We start from the raw sequence: 19,674 nt of genomic DNA on the forward strand, positions 1-19,674 counted from the left end.
AAGAAATTTTCTGTTGAATCAAAGAGCCACTCTTCATAGAAAAAAGCGAGAGAACAAAGCTGGACCAGCTGTTGCCGGGGTGGTTCGGAGAAGAGGGCCTGGAGGGTGCTTTCTGAGAAGGGTAGGGGTTCTGGTCACGGCTCACGGGAAACTTTGTGTGTGGACTCTGAGGAACATTCCCATAGCTAGGGCCAGCCTGGGGGGGTGGGGGGTGCTGGACCCCCTGGATTCTGACCTGCCCGTGGGGTGTCAGATCTGAACTCCCCCAACAGGTCCCCTGGCTCCCAGTTCAGTCTCTCTCTGTAGTCTATAAGAATTGGCCAGTATCCTTTCAAGTAGTCTGTGAGCACTCCCGTGGCGCTCTCTGTCTTCTCTGTTCCAGCCCCCGCAGTCCCTGCGGAGAGGCAGGGCTGGGTGTAGCTAGGCTGGCATGGTGTCCATGGTTAGGCAGACAGGGTGATTTGAGTCCACTGTGCCCGTGTGGTTTCTTCCAATTATATTTGCTGTGTAAAGAGCAACAGACCCAGCGCGCAGCTTGGCTAATTTCAGACCCACTGACTCTGAGTAGCACGAGCCATGAGTAGCAGAGCAAGCGAAGCCGGCATAAGCAGCCCACCCTGCCCGGAGGTGAGGGATCAAAACCAGCCTGGTGCTTCCCCAGATCATCCAGCTAGGCATGCAGAAGTTGGGGCTGCTCTAGCTGCAGAGCTGGAATGACAACTCTCTGCCTTGTCTTCCCTCCCACCCCCTCCCAGCAGGGGCCTGGCACCTTGGTTTGAAGGACACGGTACCTCACTGGGAATGCATCCAGCTGGGAATTAGCACAAAGCCTGTGGCATCAGGCAGAGAACATTTAATCCACACGCTTGCCCAGGGGACTTGGCTGAACATCTCTGGAGAAGCAGCTAATTATAGTGTTAAATGAAAGTGACACGAAACCCGCCACACGGCTGGAGTTGCCCTGTGTTCCCAGAGACCTGGAAGAAAACATAAAATCATCACTGATAAAGTTTCCAACTGAGCCAAAGACTCGGGGAGTGGTGAATGATGGAGAGGACAGGTCATCAACAGCGATCTGGGTCACTTGGCAACTGGGTGCACGCAAGTGAGGGTTTTATTTTAACAGTCTTTCTTGTTTCCTTTACCATTAGCTGGAGAGAGTATTTACAGGAAACCCCCCACGTCTGAGAGTCTCTTCGATGATAAGCACTGGCCTTCTGGGGAGAAGAGAAGAGGTGAGTTGAGATGGGCTGGGGCTGTTGTTAAAATCCAATCTCATTTCCTGAAGACTAACAAGGTACAGACAAGGGGGAAGAGCAGCAAAGACTGGAAATGCAGCTTCTGTCTTTAGCTTTGACTCTCTTTTGTAAGCTCACTGCTGGAAACACAGGCCAGCACATGGTTTTATCAGCTGCTCTGAGACCTGGCAAACTTGTATGAGCATCGAGCTGTTTGGGGCATTGCTTTTAACTGTTTTTCGGGTCACAGTGTTGCAAAATAGGCAGTCCTGGCTGGCTAAACCAGACTCTGATTAGACAGAAGGAAAAAGGAGAGAGATGGGAAAGAAAAAAATAAAAAAAGCTAAGGTGGGGGAGAAAAGGACACACGGAAGGGAGGGAGGATGAAGTGTCGTATCCCAGGTGATGACTGGGATTTAACCAGAGCTGGCGGAGGTGTGTCACGGAGCCACAGACCCAGTGCTCTGGAGCAGCTCTGGAGCAGTCCCTGGGAGACCCCTTCAGTGCGCCAGCCCCCTTAGGTCTCGCTCTGTCGCTAGAGCAAGCCACTCGGCTTCACCACCTCTTTGATCCAACCCTTGAAGCCTTCAGCACCCCTGCTTCATGTTGTGAGCTCCCTGCAGCAAGTCGTCCTGAGCTGGGCACTGGAGAGAGACTTGCACACCCAAAGGGAGCAGTGCATGCACCTCCAGCATCTGCAGTGACTCGCAGCCAGCGTGGTAGAAACAGTCGGGTTTATTAGATGTCTGGAACATGGTGTAGACCATCCTTGGTTAGCTCAGAGAATAGGAAGTTACTGCTTGGTCCATCTTGGGCAGCCCAGAGCCCTCTGACCCCTCTTCTGTCCCAGTTCAGGAGACTCCTGCTTCCAGTAGCCCAAACTTAACAACCCCCCACTGGGCCCCTCCTCAGTCCTTGTCCTTGTTCCTGGGCAAACACAGCTGGCTTCCTGCAGAGGGGGTGGCTGTCCACGGTCATTAGTTGCTAGGTACCAAATGTCCAGGCAATTGGAGTGGCCATTGTCATCTTGGACTGTCCATGGGCATGGGCCCCAGGCCCCAGATGGCCAGGCATCAGTCACATCTGGAACTCTGCAACCTTCCCCACCCCCCCCCACCCCGTTAACCGTGGAGCACATAGGAGAAACTGAGGCACACACAGTATTCATACAAAATATTAGCGAATTCCCCCTCCGTCACAAGATGTCATTGTGATCCCTGTCTCTGACCTGGCCTTGTCAGGACACCTCTCAGGATCAGGACGAAGAAGGGACTGTGTTGTCACAGTAGAACCCAGGGTCCCAGGAGAAGGTCAGGGTTGCAGCTATGATGGTGAAGCTCCCTCCTGCCCCTTCGTTTGTCGTTCAGTCATCCAGCATTGCGGTAGCCAGCTTTCCCCCCAGAGGCTCTTTCTGAGGACCCCAAAAGGGAGTGACAAGCTAAATAGCTTGTCCCCTCATGATGTTGTCCACTAGTTAGGACGAATATCTGACACACCAATTTTGGTTCACTGATTTCTGGTCCCACACGTCTCTTGTTTACCGGGCATGATCTTAACACAGTCCTGGAGTTCTATTAGTCGGCCTTTTCGTTTGGTCTACTTCCGCCTGTCTGACTCCCTTTGTCACTCTAGGTTATTGTGATGCTGTCTGAACTTTCGCTTCCTTTTCACAGTTCAGATCATACTTAGGATCAAGTTACAGGCCCAGTGATTACAACAACCCCCTCTTCCTTGCGCCCCGGCCCTACCTGGGCTTTTGGGGCCAAGCGGGTGCCTGGAGGAGTGTAAGCTGCAGCGTGTTGGGCTCACAGGGCTCTGTGCAGGGCGCTAGCGTGCTCCGGCGTGCGGGGCCTTGGCGTGTGGGGCCTTGGCGTGCTCCGGCGTGCGGGGCCTTGGCGTGCGGGGCCTTGGCGTGTTCCGGCGTGCGGGGCCTTGGCGTGCTCCGGCGTGGGGGGAGTTGGCGTGCTCCGGCGTGGGGGGAGTTGGCGTGCGGGGCCTTGGCGTGCTCCGGCGTGCGGGGCCTTGACGTGCGGGGCGTTGGCGTGCTCCGGCGTGCGGGGCCTTGGCGTGCTCCGGCGTGCGGGGCCTTGGCGTGCGGGGCCGTGGCGTGCTCCGGCGTGCGGGGCCTTGGCGTGCGGGGCGTTGGCGTGCTCCGGCGTGCGGGGCCTTGGCGTGCTCCGGCGTGCGGGGCCTTGGCGTGCGGGGCCTTGGCGTGCTCCGGCGTGCGGGGCCTTGGCGTGCGGGGCCTTGGCGTGCTCCGGCGTGCGGGGCCTTGGCGTGCTCCGGCGTGCGGGGCCTTGGTGTGCGGGGCCTTGGCGTGCTCCGGCGTGCGGGGCCTTGGCGTGCGGGGCCTTGGCGTGCTCTGGCGTGCGGGGCCTTGGCGTGCTCCGGCGTGCGGGGCCTTGGTGTGCGGGGGCTTGGCGTGCTCTGGCGTGCGGGGGCTTGGCGTGCTCTGGCGTGCGGGGCCTTGGCGTGCTCCGGCGTGCGGGGCCTTGGCGTGCGGGGCCTTGGCGTGCTCCGGCAGGTACCCAGCGTGCCGGCAGGGTCTGCGCCAGGCGCTGCCCCGCACAGCGCTCTGCAGTCACAGCAGCCTGTGGCCCGGGGGGCGACTGCAGGGCCCGGCCCGGGGAAATCTCGCCGGCTGTGCCGCTGGCCCGGGGGGCTGGCGGCTGCCTGCGAACGGCGAAGAGCCCACGGGCAGGAGGCCGGGCCCCTCGGCCGGCCCACGGGGGACGCACACGCCTGTTCCATGGCACAGCTGGGATGGGTGTGTGCCCAGGCCCCGCCCCCGCCCCCGGGAGCCCCGCCCCCGCCCCCGCCCCAGGATCTCGCCTGCCCCGCGCGCGGCCGCTTTAAGGGAGCCCGCCTCGGGAACACGTGACTCCCCCCACGTCACGGCCCGTGGCGCGCGGCGTAGAGCGGCTGCCCCAGGAGGCTCGGGGCCGGTAAGGGCGGCCCGGCCCCCCCCCGCTCCGCCCCCTCCCCCCGCTCCAGCCCCCCCTCTCCCCCCCTGCCCCGCCCCCCTCCCCTCCTCTCCCCCCCGCCCCCTCCTCTCGCTCCGGCCCCCTCCCCTCCTCTCCCCCCCCGCCCTGCCCCCGCCCCTCGCTCCGGCCCCGCCCCCTGCCCCGCTTTGCCCCGGGTCTCGCGCCCAGCTGCGGGGCCGGGGCCGGGGCCGGGGGGAAGGCGGCGGCGGCCGGGGGCCGGGGCCGGGGCCGGGGGGAAGGCGGCGGCCGGGGGCCGGGGCCGGGGGGAAGGCGGCGGCTCTGGCCGCCGGGGGCCGGGGGGAAGGCGGCGGCTCTGGCCGCCGGGGGCCGGGGGGAAGGCGGCGGCTCTGGCCGCCGGGGGCCGGGGGGAAGGCGGGGGCCGGGGGCCGGGGGGAAGGCGGCGGCCGGGGGCCGGGGCCGGGGCCGGGGAGAAGGCGGCGGCCGGGGGCCGGGGGGAAGGCGGCGGCTCTGGCCGCCGGGGCCGGGGGGAAGGCGGCGGCTCTGGCCGCCGGGGGCCGGGGGGAAGGCGGCGGCCGGGGGCCGGGGGCCGGGGCCGGGGGGAAGGCGGCGGCCGGGGGCCGGGGGCCGGGGCCGGGGGGAAGGCGGCGGCCGCGCTCGAAGCCGCCCGCTGAGATCGTCCCGCGCGCCGCAGACGTGGCTGGGCGCTGAGCGGTGTTTCTCCGGCAGGTCGTGGGCGGAGCGGCCCCGCCGGGCCAGCGGGCAGCTGGGGGCATCGGGTGAGCAGAGCAGGGCCGGCTGAGACAGTCCCGTCCACGCTCGGGGCGCCTCTGGGGACATGAGGTGGGCGGGCGTCTGGTTCCTCTGTCCCCTGGGCCTGCTGGTCTTGCTCTCTGCAGCCACCCGCCCTCCCAACATCCTGTTAATCTTGGCGGATGACCTGGGGTTTGGAGATTTGGGAAGCTATGGGCACCCCGCCTCAGCCACGCCCAACCTGGACGAGATGGCTGCCAGCGGCCTGAGATTCACCGACTTCTATGCCAGCTGCCCGATCTGCAGCCCCTCCCGGTAGGTCCAGCTGTGTCCCGCTCCCCAGTCTGCAGCCCCTCCCAGGACAGAGCGGTAAACTGGCTGGTGGTCTCTGAAGGCAGAGCACTGAGAAACAGCAGGGAATTGAATTGGGGGCCACAGGGGCGGTCTGATGTCCCCTACTGAACCGCAGGAGCGGGATAAACGGCCTGATGATAATGTCTGTGGGAGACAGAGGCAGGATCGGGGGAGCCGGCAGCTGCACGTCCGCCCCGATGGCAGCCACTGTGTGAGCGAACAGCTACGCAGCCAGCCTTGAGACTGTGAAATGGTTTAAAAGGTTAAATCGTCTGACCTCCTCCCCCAGTGTGTGTCTGACAGGTGGAGCTGTAGGGTGCGGCGGCTTTGGCCCTCGCCGCAGGAGTTCTCACTTGAGGACCTGGCTGAGATTGGGGCCCCCTTACGCCAGACATCGGACAGACGCATACGGTCCCTGCCTCAAGAGTTCGCAGTTCATTGCAAAGAACGGGGGGTGCGTGAGAGAGAGAGACGTGGGAAACAGAACTCCAGCTCATTTCCATCCACGCCCCGTAGGCGGGGACAGCTGTAAATTTCTCCTGGGCTGGATTCAGGCTGGTGTGCTCCAGCTGGGCATCTGTGCAGCTCATGAGCAAAGCCCAAGGCAGCCAGGCCACAGCACTGCTAGCGTCACACCTGGGGAATGAGGCTGTTTTCGGGGAAGGAAAAGTGTCACAGCCTGAAGCTCATCCAGGTAGCGTTCTCTTCCTGCGTACAGACAGGTTTCAGAGGAGCAGCCGTGCTCGTCTGTATCCGCAAAAAGAACAGGAGGACTTGTGGCACCTTAGAGACCAACCAATTTGTTTGAGCATGAGCTTTCGTGAGCTACAGTATACTTTCTACAGTATGCATCCGATGAGGTGAGCTGTGGCTCACGAAAGCTCATGCTCAAATAAATTGGTTAGTCTCTAAGGTGCCACAAGTCCTCCTGTTCTTTTTTCTGCATACGATGTCTCTGTCTCACGGTCTGCCTCACCCTGTTCTTAAAGGGGTAGCTCCCATTAACCATACCAGTAAAACAAGTATTAGCACAAGACCCAGATTCCCTTCTGAGGACACGGTTCAGCAGTGTATACTCACCTAGGGTGCTGGCGCTAACTTGCATACCAAGGTATGTATTTTTGCCGGGCCTGAGTCCACGATCTTCCGATTTACAGTGCCGACCTCTCCCATTGTGAGGTGGGACACCAGGCTCTTACCCTCAGTGTGGATCAGCCCCTGCAAGAGACACAACACACACTGCCAGCGGGTTACACAAGAATGGCACGCCGTAGCAGAGCGTCGGGTCTCGGGATTATTTGTGTCAATTCCAGGAGCAGAGCAGGATCGAGTGGTTACAAGCAGCGCAGGCCAGGGGAATGACGCCCCATTTGGGTTATTGGGGCATGGTGTGGGAGGCGGGGAATGAACCTGCGAGCTCTGGCTGGGAAACCTGGAGCCTCTGGAGCTCCAGGGAGTGAGCCAGCCCCCCCAGCGAAATAGCAGTGTCACAAATCACTCTCTGTAGTGGGTGACTGAGCCGCAGGGTCCTAGCGTATGTTACATTCGCACCTAATTTGCTCTTGACAGACAGTGTGGCCACGTGGCTGAGCCTTGTGACTGCTGCGTGAGAGATGGGGAGTCTAGCCCCAGCTCAGCCTGAAGGGACCTTGTGAAGGGTGGTCTTACCAGGGTGCAGGAGACCTGGGTTCCATTCCTGGCTCTGGGTGACCTCAGGCAAGTCCCTTCCTCGCTCTGTGATTCAGCTTCCCTGTCTCACATGGAGCTCCCGCCTCCTTTGTAAAGTGCTGGGAGATCTGCTGGTGTCAGCTGATGTGCCAAGGGGAGGAATGAGTTACCCCAGGGTACAGCACCTTGGCTTGCACAAAGGGACAGAAATGTTCGCAGCCTTCTGGGGAAGAGTAGAAACTAGAGCTTATGGGGTGTGGGCTTGGTGTTTTTAGGGCACTTTCCCCAAGGCTGCTGGACAGAGTGGGGAGAAGACACTTGTGACATTCCCTTCTGGTGCTATCTGGACCGATAATCTGCTAGGTTACTCCAATCCTTGGCTCTGGGAGCCAGCATTACCCTGCTCTGCTGTGAGAACCCCCACTCCTGGGCTGTTCACGCACGGCCTCTGGCATGTCAGTCACTCCTTGGATTGTGCAACTGAATGACACTAGCCAATATCTCCTGTCCCAGACACAATCCCAGGAACCTCTGTCTTGTAGTGTCCAGTTATGCCCGCTGGACGCTGCAAGTTTATATGAGTTCCTCAGTTTAAGAAAGAAATTGATATGTACCAGGCTTGTTCTCCCAAGGAGAGCCTCTGACACACTTCAAACCAAATGCACTGCTTCAGGTAGAATAAAGAAACAGAGTTATTAACTACAAAGAGAGATTTTAAGTGATTGTAAGTCAAAGCATAAGAAATCAGATTTGGTCAAATGAAATAAAAGCAAAATGCATTCTAAGCTGATTTTAACACCTTCAGTGTCCTTGCAAACTTAGATGCTTCTCACCACAGGCTGGCTGGTTGCCCTTTAGCCAGGCTCTTCCCTTTGATCAGCGCTTCGGTCGCTTGGTGGTGGTGATGTCTGTAGATGGAGGTGGAAGAGAGAGGAAGAGCATGGCAAACGTCTCTCCCTTTTATCATGTCCTTTCTTCCCTCTTGGCTTTGCCCCCCACTCCCTTCAGAGTCAGGTGAGCATTATCTCATTGTAGTCACTGGCTGACCAAGGGAAGGGGGGTGACTCACTTGAGCGTTCAACAGATCCTTTGCTGCTGCCTAGGCCAGTGTCCTTTGTTCCTGTGAGACTGGGCTGGGTTTGTCCCATAGGTGCCTTGATGAGGTGTGAACTGCCCCTCTGCTCTTAGAGAGTTTTTGAGTGGGCTTATTTTAAGCCATGAGGGCACATTTTCAGCCTCATAACTATATACAGGGAATTATAACCTGTAACATTACAGCAACAACAATTACTATAACATCACTATAGCAACCATGCTCAGTGCATCATGAGCCTTCCCAAGACACCCGACATGACAAACTTTGCACTGGGTACCACACAATCATTTTATAAGTATGAACATGGGGGTGTAGGGTGTTCCACGAGGTACAGAACGTCACAATGTTGCTTTGGGTTTTTGCTTCCCCAGCATTGTGTGAAGGCTGGAACCTTCTGAGCCATGGCGAGATGACCTAGAGAGGGGCCAAAACTGATCGATTTGTGTGAGTTTCCAGCGCTGGTGCAGAGGGAGAGATGGGGCGTAAGCAGCATCTGGGGCACGGCAGCGTGGAGCTAGTGGGGAGTTTGTGGCACTGGTGAAGAGGGAGAGATGGGGCGTGTGCAGCGTGTGGGGCATTGCACAGTGAAAACAATGGGGAGTGTGCAGTGCTGGTGCAGAGGGAGAGACAGGGCACGGCAGCGTGGAGCCAGTGGGGAGTTTGCAGTGCTGGTGCAGAGGGAGAGACGGGGCACGGCAGCGGGGAGCCAGTGGGGAGTGTGCAGTGCTGGTGCAGAGGGAGAGATGGGGCACGGCAGCGGGGAGCCAGTGGGGAGTTTGCAGAGCTGGTGCAGAGGGAGAGATGGGGCGTGCGCAGCGTGTGGGGCACGACAGCGTGGAGCCAGTGGGGAGTTTGCAGAGCTGGTGCAGAGGGAGAGATGGGGCGTGCGCAGCGTGTGGGGCACGACAGCGTGGAGCCAGTGGGGAGTTTGCAGTGCTGGTGCAGAGGGAGAGATGGGGCACGGCAGCGGGGAGCCAGTGGGGAGTTTGCAGTGTTGGTGCAGAGGGAGAGACGGGGCACGGCAGCGTGGAGCCAGTGGGGAGTTTGCAGTGCTGGTGCAGAGGGAGAGATGGGGCACGGCAGCGGGGAGCCAGTGGGGAGTTTGCAGTGCTGGTGCAGAGGGAGAGATGGGGCACGGCAGCGGGGAGCCAGTGGGGAGTTTGCAGTGCTGGTGCAGAGGGAGAGACGGGGCACGGCAGCGGGGAGCCAGCGGGGAGTTTGCAGAGCTGGTGCAGAGGGAGAGATGGGGCGTGCGCAGCATGTGGGGCACGGCAGCGTGGAGCCAGTGGGGAGTTTGCAGTGCTGGTGCAGAGGGAGAGATGGGGCACGGCAGCGGGGAGCCAGTGGGGAGTTTGCAGTGCTGGTGCAGAGGGAGAGACGGGGCACGGCAGCGGGGAGCCAGCGGGGAGTTTGCAGAGCTGGTGCAGAGGGAGAGATGGGGCGTGCGCAGCGTGTGGGGCACGGCAGCGTGGAGCCAGTGGGGAGTTTGCAGTGCTGGTGCAGAGGGAGAGACAGGGCACGGCAGCGGGGAGTTTGCAGAGCTGGTGCAGAGGGAGAGATGGGGCATGCTCAGCGTGTGGGGCACGGCAGCGTGGAGCCAGTGGGGAGTTTGCAGTGCTGGTGCAGAGGGAGAGATGGGGCACGGCAGCGGGGAGTTTACAGAGCTGGTGCAGGAGGAGAGATGGGGCGTGCGCAGCGTGTGGGGCATGACAGTGGAGCTGGCAGGATTTGGAAAGGCAGGGTGAGGGCGACGGAGCAGGCTGCAGGAAGCCGGGCTGGAGCTTGAAAGGCAGTGGTGGGAGGAGTGAGGTATTTTAAGGTGGGAATAGTCCTGTGTAGGAGAAGGCAGCACATAGTAGCGTATCCTGGGATGGCCTGTGGGCTGCAGCGCAGCTGTTTGTAATCTCTGATAAGGATGGTCCAATTGTGTATTTGCCATTCAGCAGCAGGTTCAATACCATCCCTGTGACATCAGTGCTGGGCTAAGGCAGGGAGAGACGTGATCCCTGGGACTCTAACATGGCCACGGGAAATGTGGTACGATTCCAGAACGGGTGGGTGACTCAGTGGTCTGCACCGACTCTTTGGTGCTACGGATGGCCTGGCTGTCGCACGAGGACAGGTGAAGTGGCACAAAGGGGACTGGAGACGTGACAGAAGTGGCAAGAAAAAGACTTTTAGATCAGTGATGGTAAAACCAAATGTCTGGCTGGAAGAAGACAAGGAGCTCTTGGCTAGCTCTTACCTAGCAGTTCAGAGAACAAGTCAGGCAGGTTATGTACCGTACCTAGGAACTGTACTTCCTATAACACTTGGAGGAGGAGGAAACCAAGTCATGGGGATGTCTCCATCTCTGCAGAGCATTTTCCGTTCCAAAGAGCTGCTGGGAAGGGCTCAGCTTAGCCGTACGAACACACTCTGAGGCCTGTTGTTTTATAGGGCTGAGACCTGTGCGCTTCCTAGGAAGGAAGGGAGACAGCTAGGTAACTTGGACAATGTTGATGAGGTTGTGGGCCGGTCAGGGAGCGCTACTTCTCCCGACATCGTGCTACTAGGTCTTTGGAGAGTCGAGTTCCCAACAGCTGCAGTGGGCAGGATGACGGTTGACAGACCAGCCAAGCTTGGTGTCTGAGCCATGGCTGACAAACGAGGAGATGGAGGGATGGTATGGAGCAAGGCCCAAGAGCGCTCCATGTGAATTATCATCGGTGGGGGCAGATTGAGGGTGGCCAGGACCAATGGTCTGTAGAGCAGAGTAGGAGCAGTGGATGCAGATGTGTGCTCGAAAGCTGAGAGGAGGAGACAGGCCCCAGAGTGGCCGAGGCTGGGCACCTGGATCTGGCAGAGGCCAGGGCCAGCTGGAGCTGGATCCCCTAGCAGACTAGCCGGGGCCTAGGGCCAGCGTTTGAGAGCCGAGTGCTCATCAGGGAAGGCGTCCGGGAACCCTGGGCTCCGCCAGGCTCTGCTGATGCCCCAACCGGGGGCTGGGGGTTAATGAACAGAAAGGGAGCTGGGAAGGGGGGTCTGTGTCGGAGGGATGTGAACTCAGCCGGGGATGGGGAGAGAGGGGTGTCAGCCCACTGAGCACCAGCCTTCCCTTGCCATGGGGTGTTGGTACCACTGAACAAAACATCTCCCTCCAGGTGCTCAACTAGGCTTCTTTCTCCTAGGCTTGGCCAGGGGCTTGGCAGCCCCATGGCTCAGGGCTGGGCTGGAGGCTTGTCAACCCAAGGGACTGTGCTGGGCTGAGCTGGGGGCTCGGCAGCTTGTATGGGCATGGGCACAGGACTCCTCCGGCTGCTCCAGCTTTTCTCGGCTCCTCTCATTCCCAGGGCGGCCCTGTTGACAGGTCGGTACCAGACACGCTCCGGGGTTTACCCCGGCGTGTTCTACCCCGGCTCCCGGGGAGGCCTCCCACTGTCCGAGGTCACCATCGCGGAAGTGCTGAAGGCTCGGGGCTATGCCACAGCCATGGTCGGCAAATGGCACCTGGGACTGGGGGCCAATGGCTCCTTCCTGCCCATCCACCAGGGCTTTGACCACTTCCTGGGGGTGCCCTACTCCCACGACCAGGTGAGCTTCTGGCATCCTGGGGCACAGGGCTGGGGGGTGTCCTGGCCCCCTTGCAGGGCTGGGAGCATGTTGTGGGGCCAGGAAGGTATCGGTACAGTGCCTGGGGGAGGTGCACTGGGGGTCCGAGGGCTGATTTGGGATGGTGCTTGAGGGAGTTGGATCAGAAGGCTGGCGGTGGCTGGGAGGGGATCCAGGCTGGGCCGGGGGGTCAGAGGGGGAGCTGAATGGGGTGCTGGGGGCGTGGCTGGGCTGGCAGGAGGCTAGGGCTTGCAGGGTCTGGATCTCTCTGGAGTGGGGGCTGGGCTGGGTGGATGGGGTGCTGGGTGAAGCAGGCTGTGTCTGTGTCTTGGGGGTGCAGGCGCTGGGTGAATAGGGACTGGGTGGATGGGGGTTGGGAGGGATGGTTGGGTCAGTGTCTTGGGGGATGGGTGAGGCAGGCTGGATCTGTGTCTTTGGGGGGCACAGGCTGGGTGAATGGGGGGCAGGGTGGGTCAGTGGCTGGAGGCGGGCATGGGCAGGGTGAGTGGAGTTGGGAGGGATGGCTGGGTCAGTGTCTGGGGAGTAGGTGGATATGGGGCCGGGCGGGGCAGTCTGGGCTCCCCCTTTCCTGGTGGAGTCAGTGTATGCCAATAACCCAGAAGTGTTCACATTTCCTGGCGGGGGGGGGGGGGGGGGTTATGCCTGGCCAGTCCCTGGTGTGCTGCACAAAGGGAATAATGGGGCCTTGTTCCTGTGAGGTGGGGGAGGGGGGCGTGCCAGCCTGGGCTGGGGGGATCTAGTCCCAGGCCCCTGGGGGAGCGTTGGGTTTGGGGTGCTGTGGGGAAGGAGGGAATCCAGGTTGCTGTAGGGGGGTGGGATGGGGTCCACGCTCCTAGGGAAGGGTTGGGTTGTGGTGTGCTGTGGGGAAGGGGTTGCTGTAGGGGGGTGGGATGGGGTCCGGGCCCCTGGGGAAGGGTTGGGTTGTGGGGTGCTGTGGGGGAGGGGTTGCTGTAGGGGGGTGGGATGGGGTCCGGGCCCCTGGGGAAGGGTTGGGTTGTGGGGTGCTGTAGGGAATGGGTCCTGGTCTCTGGGGGTATGTGAGGAGTGCTAGTCTCCAGAGTGATTTGGGGGTGCGAACTGGTCATTGGGTGGGAGTGGAGCCTCGTCCTTGGGGCACTGGGTATGTGCCTGCGTCTCGGGGGGAGCTCATATGGGGGGCTGGTACCTGCTGCCTGCCAGGTGGGGATGCAGAGCGTTCTCTCCTCTCGCTCCAGGGCCCCTGCCAGAATCTCACCTGCTTCCCCCCAGACACCAAGTGCTTTGGGACGTGCGACCAGGGCGTGGTGCCCGTCCCGCTGTTCCTAAACCAGAGCATCCTGCAGCAGCCGCTCGCCTTCCCCCAGCTGGTGTCACGCTACAACAAGTTCTCTCGCGACTTCATTGCCGACTGTGCCCGCCGGGGCCACCCCTTCTTGCTCTACTACGCGTCCCATGTAGGTGCTGGGGCTGGCAGCCTGGGGTGGGCATGGGCACCTCGGGGTTGGCCAGGATGGAGGAGTCACAGAGTCCCCGGGCGATGCTCTGGAGCTGCTCCCTACGAAGCCAGGCAGGACGCTGGGGAAGTCTCCTCTCGGGGAGCAGCCTGTCTGCAGGACACACAGCTCACCCGGCTTCCACCTTCCTGGGTCTGACCTCGGAGCCTTCAGCCTCCTCTGCCCCTCCGTCCGCTTCCCACAGCGAGTCCGCCCAGGTGGGGCTCCTGGGGAAGCCAGAGGGTCCTGCCCCCCAACTCCGCAGTCAGACGTGACTCTCAGCCAGCCAGTAAAACAGAAGGTTTATTAGATGGCGGGAACATGGTCTAACACAGAGCTTGCAGGTGCAGAGAACGGGACCCCTCAGCTGGGTCCATTTGGGGGGCAGTGAGCCAGACAAACACGTCTGCCCTTCACTCCATGTCCCCAGCCAGCCCCAAACTGAAACTCCCTCCAGCCCCTCCTCCTCTGGGCTTTGTTCCTTTCCCGGGCCAGGAGGTCACCTGATTCCTTTGTTCTCCAACCCTTTAGCTCTCACCATGCAGGGGGGAAGGGCCCAGGCCGTCAGTTGCCAGGAAACAGGGTGTCGGCCATTCTCTGTGTCCAGGCCCCTGCACACACCTGCCCTCTAGGGCTCTGCAAGGATCATACACCCTTATCCCACCCCCTAGATACTTAAGAACTGCCTAGGGGAAACTGAGGCACCCCTACACTATTCAGAGGAAACATTAAGAACAGTCCCGCTTTGTCACAGGAGGGTAGGTGCAGGCACCTGGATGTGTCGGGGAGGGAGTAAGTGGGGTAGGGGTGGTGGGGATTGCTGGGCACGGCTTGGGGCGGTGGTGGGTAGGCCTAGAGATACTGGGGGGCAGGGCAAGGGGGCACCTGTACCCCCCCTCCTGCAGCACGATGAATGGCTCCCGCTTGATCCCCGGAGGAAGGGAAAAGCCCCCACAGCTTCCTCCCCGGCCTGGCAGCCCCCAGCTCTGCTGGGAGAGGTAGCTGGTCCTAACTCTGCAGTCTGCTGCAGGGATCCCCTCTCACTGTCTGCTCCTTTGCCCAGCACACCCACTACCCCCAGTTTGGGAGCCAGGAGTACGTGGGCCAGTCGCTGCGGGGTCCCTTTGGGGATGCCCTCATGGAGTTGGACGGCTCAGTGGGGCTCCTGCTCCAGGCACTGCAGGAGAACGGCCTGGAGGGGAACACGCTGGTCTTCTTCACCGCGGACAATGGGTGAGTGTGAGCGAGCTGGGGAGCCGCCCCCGCCCCCGCCCCGCCACGTCTGCCCAGGGATGGGAGGCTGTGGGGCTGAGCGTGGGGTCAGGGGTGGGAGCAGGACTCTCAGGGATATAGGGGTGCTGGGGGCGTTGGGGATTAGGCAGGGGGATTTGAGAAGTGCTGGGGAGGTTGCGGGGAGGTGGGGATGGAGCAAGGAGGTTTCAGGGGGTGTTTGGGGCGGATGGGGCAGGGGGATTTGGGGTGCTTGAGGGTGGAGGTTTCAGGGGGTGTTGTGGGGGTTGGGGGCAGGTGGGGATGGGGCCCAGGGATACGGGGTGCTTGGGGCAGGGGGTGACAGGGACCTTCAGGGTGGGGGACATTTGGAATGACTTGTAAGTTATGGAGTTGATCTGATTTCAAGTTGTAAGGCTGCTCAGCGTGCTCCCCCCTGCCCCACCCCCACGGCTCCCTGTGCTCTCTCGGGGCTGTGCAGGGGGGAGCAGTAGGGTGGGGAAGGCCCTGCCCACACCCCCACTTCTCAGGCGAGGGACATCCCCAGCCCAGTGCTGGAACATGATCATCCCTCCAGGCTCCCTCTGGACGACCGCTGGCCTGGCCTGCCTCGCTCCTCGGCCAGAGCCGCCTGTGGGACCCGAGAGCCAAGGGTCTCCACCAGCCTGGCTGTGCCCTTCCCTACGGACACACAGTGGGGCTGTGGTGCCCGCAGGGAGCTGGCTGGGAAGGGGCAGCGTGGCCCCCAGCCGGGTCCGGGCCAGCACCACCCGTGGCAGGGCCGTGTTAACCTGTGTGCTCGCTGATGGGCACTCTCCCCTTCCCTGCAGCCCCGAGACCATGCGAATGGCCCGTGGGGGCAGCTCGGGCCTCCTGAAGTGCGGAAAGGGAACGACGTACGAGGGCGGGATGCGGGAGCCCACGGTGGCTTATTGGCCAGGCCGGATCTCCCCGGGTAAGCCTGGCATTGCTCACAGCCGCTCTGCGGTGCCTGGCAGTGCTGGTGCCTGGACAGCAGGACCTGGGTCCACCTTTGCCTGGAGGCCCCTCAGTCTCCGCACGGCCTGGGAGGAGACTACGATGGACAGGCCGAAACTACAGCTCTGGGGGGCTGTGCAGGGCCCAGTGAGATCAGCCCTCCCCATACTCCTGCTTGGCGTGCGGAGATAACCAGGGAGTGTGCGGAGCTGGAGGGGCAGAGGATCCAAAGGCCTCACCCCTGTGGAGGGGAACGTGGGGGGGGACAACGCGTACCTATGGCTGGGGGGGTGTCTGTAGGCCTGGCACCCCAAATTCTGGGCAGAGGAGGCTGTTGCCCCAGGCCCTCTCAGCCCCTCTGCTCCAGGCCCCAGGGCGAATCCCCCTGTCCCGGGAGGTTGGGGGCCCTCCTGGGAGAGGGAGGGGCTCTGGGAGTTGGGGGAGCGCGTGGGCGGTGGGGAGGAGGGTGTCAGCGTGCTCGAGGGACGATGGGAGTTATCGCTGGGGCCTGACGGCACCCGAACTTTTCTCCTCGTGCCCGTGGCCTGGTGCCAGGCGTGACCCATGAGATGGCCAGCACCCTGGACATCCTGCCAACCCTGGCTGCCCTGGCCGGGGTGCCTCTTCCCAGTGTCCCGCTGGACGGCTACGACCTGAGCCCGGTGCTCTTTGGAGGGGGGAAGGTGAGTGCCCTGAGCCAATGCTGCCACGGTTACGCTGCAAGGAGGGGTGTCGATCGGGGGGGCCCCAGTGTCTGACAGGCTGCCCTTGCCAGTGGCTGCTCTGCACACTGTCTGCCCGGGGGGGGGCGGGGGTGACTCGGGGGCCGTCTTCACTGCAGGAACCAATGCAGCACCGAGTCTGAGCCCCGGTCAGCTGGCACGGGCTCCTGGGGCTTGGGCTGCGGAGCTCTAGCACTGCAGGGTAGACATTCGGCTTGGGCTAGAGCCCGGCCTCTGAGACCCCATCCCGTCTCCTTCCCCCTGCATGGCACTGGCCTGTCCCCCTCCTTCCCTGTCCATGGCCACTGGCCCGGCTCCTGGCCTGGCCTGTCTCCTTCCCCCTGTGTGGCCACTGGCCTGGCACCTGGCCTGTCCCCGCCATGGCTCGGTGCCACCACATCCCATCTCCTTCCACTGGCTCCTGTCCTGTCCTGTCTCCTTCCCTGTCCACGGCCACTGGCCCAGCCATGGCTTAGCCACTGCCCCTCCCTCCCTATACATGGCTCGGCCATGGCCCCATATGACTCTGCCTCTGGTTGCTCACACAGAGTCCGCGGCAGATGATGATCTATTACCCGTCCAGCCCCAGCAACCAGCTTGGCGTCTTTGCCATCAGATACGGGAAGCACAAGGCCCATTTCTTCACACAAGGTAGCATCCTCCTTGGGGGCGGAATGGGGGACCTGCATCCTTGTCAGGGCTCTGGTTGTGGTTCCAGTCCAGCTTTGGGGACCCAGGCTGAGGGAAGGTGGCTTCAGCTGTTTGCATTTGTCTCCCAGGTTCCTTACAGAGCGGGACGACCCCTGACCCGGACTGCCACGGGCTAGCGCCCCTGACGCCCCATGAGCCCCCACTACTCTTTGACCTGGAGGCTGACCCTGCAGAGAACTATAACCTGCTGGAGGGCGGTGCCGTGGGGCCGGAGGTGCTGCAGGTGCTGAAGGAGATCAAGCAGCACAAGGTGCTCTTTGACCAGCACATGGAGTTTGGGGAAAGCCAGATAAGGAAGGGCACTGACCCTGCCCTCCAGCCCTGCTGCGCCCCCCACTGCACCCCCAAGCCTTCCTGTTGCCACTGCCCCTAACCTCCCTGCTGCATTGCACCCTCTAACTTTCCCCTTGCCCCTGCTTGGAACCCCCCTGCTCTTCGAAAACCTCCTGCTGCTATGCCAGTCCCTCTGCTACCACTCTCGAAAGTCCCCGCGTTGGCCTCCCTGCTGCTCTCCCCAAACCTGTCTGCAGCTGGGCGCGCTGCGTTAGGCTGCTTCCCTAACCGGTGGAGCTGCCCCCGGACTCCCACCCCCCAGGCCTGACGCTGAGGTCCCTACATGCTGGCTGCATGGGGGCATGGGGTGAGCAGCTAGGAGGGGAAGGGGCACTCCTGTGCGGGAGGTATTTTATCTCTGCACTGCAAGTCTTCGGCCATTTGACACAAACCTCAGCTCTCGCCAGGGACGCACTGAGCCCTCCGGAGTCCACTGGGCCCTGGAACAAAGCAAAGGGCGTACCCTCAGAACCCCAGTGCAGACAGCAGGGGCCCCGGCGGTACCAGCCTGCTGGAGCGGGAAGGCCAGGGCGCGGAGCGTGCCCAGCTCTGGGAAGGCTGGTTGTAGTCCCTGTGCCCTGGCACAGCAGTGAGGGCCAAGGCCATATCAATACTGGCACAGAGGCGGAGTGTGGGGTGCGAGGCCAGGATCAGGGCCAGCAGCAGACAGGGTGCTTGGCCCTGAGCATGTGGATAGTGGACTGACGGGTGACTGCAGTCAGGAGAGGAGCTGTGCAGAGCTCCGGGCAGGCCCCTTCACCTGCATGGATGCAGCCAGCCATGGCTCTGGGAGAAGACTTGTTCTTGTTTAAAGGGTGACATAAGGAGAAATGAGGCCATGGAGTGCCCTCCAGGCTAACCAGTGTTTGCAGTCTGTGGGTAGGTGTGACCAGGGCTGTGTGCACCGGCAGGCCAAGGAGCCAGGGTTCCCAACCCAGAGCTCATGCCGAAAAGCCCTAGTCCTGAGCCCTCTTGGCAGTGCTCCCACCTGGGGAGTGAGAGCTGCGAGATGAGCAGTGGCCTAGGGCGGCTGCTTGGGATACCCAGGGGGAGGAGGTAGCTGCTGGCATCCTGCAGAGAATGGCCAAGTACGAGCCTATGATGCTGGCGTGCCCAGACTCGCATGTTACCCCTGTGGCTTTACCAGCTTCTCAGTGCTTTGCCGAAGGGAGGGTGGGTCGTGTGTGGTCACTGCTGAGCTAAGCCAGCTGATTGCCATGGGTCTTGTGGGACGTTTGTACAGGAAATATTCTGAGATGTAAAATGTCAAATATTGTGTTCCACAACAACTGGGGCAGAAGCACATCACCTGTGGTGGGATGGGTCTTGGCAAACTCAAGAGTGAGGCCAGTCAGTGCTTTCCGACCCAGCTCAGACCTGTGTTTACAGTCTGGACAGGATCCAGGCCACAGCACTGACAAAGACAAAAGAACCCCAAGAAGAGAGACTGCCATGGGGACCCTCAGGGCTGAGCTGCAGGTAATGAGGAGAGACCAAGTCTGGGGGTGTATAAGAGAAGAAGAAAGGGCACAAGATGTTATCCATTACAGAGGGGACTCTGTCACGGGAATGTCTCCTGAAAAGTAGGTCCCTGTGCTCTGGACTGGAGAAGCGCTGGACACCCTGGCCACTGGATGACAAATGCCTTCTTAGACAGGAAAGGGACTTGTTAACAAGTCCAGGCTCTAGATTACGTTTTATGTTTTTCTTTTACCTGTAACCTCATGTTTCCTTGCTTTTATTTGAATCTGTAACTCGAGCTCTGTTAAATAAACTGAAACCGGTTTTACTGTAGACACGTCTAGGTGCCTTGTGTTGAACTGAAGCAATGCCAGTAAACGGGGGTGCGCTGCTTCCAGAGAAGCAGCGAATGGGTGTACATTGTGCGTGTGCAGAAGATAAGGGACTGGGCACTTGCATGTGATAAGGTGGGGTGTGTAAATTGTAGCCTGCAGAGGGAAAGAGCAGGGCTTGCAGTAGCCCGTGTAGGCCTTGCTGGAGCCCTAGGCATAACTAGCAGTGTGAACAAAGGCTGTGAACCAGAGCAGGCCTGCCTGGGCAGAACAACAACACACTAGATGGGATTCTTCTTCTTTTGTATGGTGATAGTGAACCAGTAAAAGTAACGGCAGGATTACAGTTGGATCGTAAGGTCTCTTATCCTATCCAAAGCCAAGGGGGTAGCCATGTGAATGGCTCTAATGCCTCCAGGATGAGCATAGATTGGACAACCAGGAGTCCGGTGGCACCTTAAAGACTAACAGATTTATTTGGGCATAAGCTTTCGTGGATAAAACCCCACTTCTTCAGATGCATGGAGTGAAAGTTACAGATGCAGACATAAATATACTGGCACATGAAGAGAAGGGAGTTACCTCACAAGTGGAGAACCAGTGCTGACAGGGCCAATTCGATCAGGGTGGATGTAGTTCACTCCCAACAATAGATGAGGAGGTGTCAATTCCAGGAGAGGCAAAGCTGTTTTTGTAATGAGCCAGCCACTCCCAGTCCTTATTCAAGCCCAAATTAATGGTGTTAAATTTGAAAATGAATTTTAGTTCTGCT

General features: G+C 60.7%; 1 protein-coding gene across 5 annotated transcripts; it reads left to right on the forward strand.

The window, feature by feature from the left end:
• Nucleotides 1-4,092: 4,092 nt before the first annotated feature.
• ARSA (arylsulfatase A) lies at nucleotides 4,093-18,903 on the forward strand. 5 transcript variants are annotated; one of them, XM_084645012.1, is made up of 10 exons: nucleotides 4,093-4,183; nucleotides 4,910-5,248; nucleotides 7,778-7,969; nucleotides 11,384-11,624; nucleotides 12,878-13,096; nucleotides 14,199-14,368; nucleotides 15,196-15,320; nucleotides 15,899-16,026; nucleotides 16,614-16,716; nucleotides 16,845-18,903. In XM_084645012.1, exons 2-10 carry the CDS (start codon nucleotides 5,019-5,021, stop codon nucleotides 17,147-17,149), a joined length of 1,713 nt encoding a protein of 570 aa, XP_084501138.1. In that variant the 5' UTR covers nucleotides 4,093-4,183; nucleotides 4,910-5,018; the 3' UTR covers nucleotides 17,150-18,903. The 5 variants fall into 5 exon arrangements, with proteins under 5 accessions (XP_084501138.1, XP_084501140.1, XP_084501139.1 ...); XM_084645014.1 differs by lacking the exon at nucleotides 7,778-7,969; XM_084645013.1 differs by lacking the exon at nucleotides 4,093-4,183 and having other exon boundaries at nucleotides 4,824-5,248.
• Nucleotides 18,904-19,674: the final 771 nt, after the last annotated feature.

This window comes from Lepidochelys olivacea (assembly GCF_965140295.1).
Source record: "Lepidochelys olivacea isolate rLepOli2 genome assembly, chromosome: 1".
Taxonomy (NCBI): Eukaryota; Metazoa; Chordata; order Testudines; family Cheloniidae; genus Lepidochelys; species Lepidochelys olivacea.

Coding starts and splice junctions, on each gene's coding strand:
- ARSA (XM_084645012.1), top strand. CDS start 5,019: ATGAGGTGGGCGGGCGTCTGGTTCCTCTGTCCCCTGGGCCTGCTGGTC. Junction 5,249..7,777: donor CCGATCTGCAGCCCCTCCCG/GTAGGTCCAGCT, acceptor TTGCAAACTTAG/ATGCTTCTCACCACAGGCTG. Junction 13,097..14,198: donor TGCTCTACTACGCGTCCCAT/GTAGGTGCTGGG, acceptor TCCTTTGCCCAG/CACACCCACTACCCCCAGTT.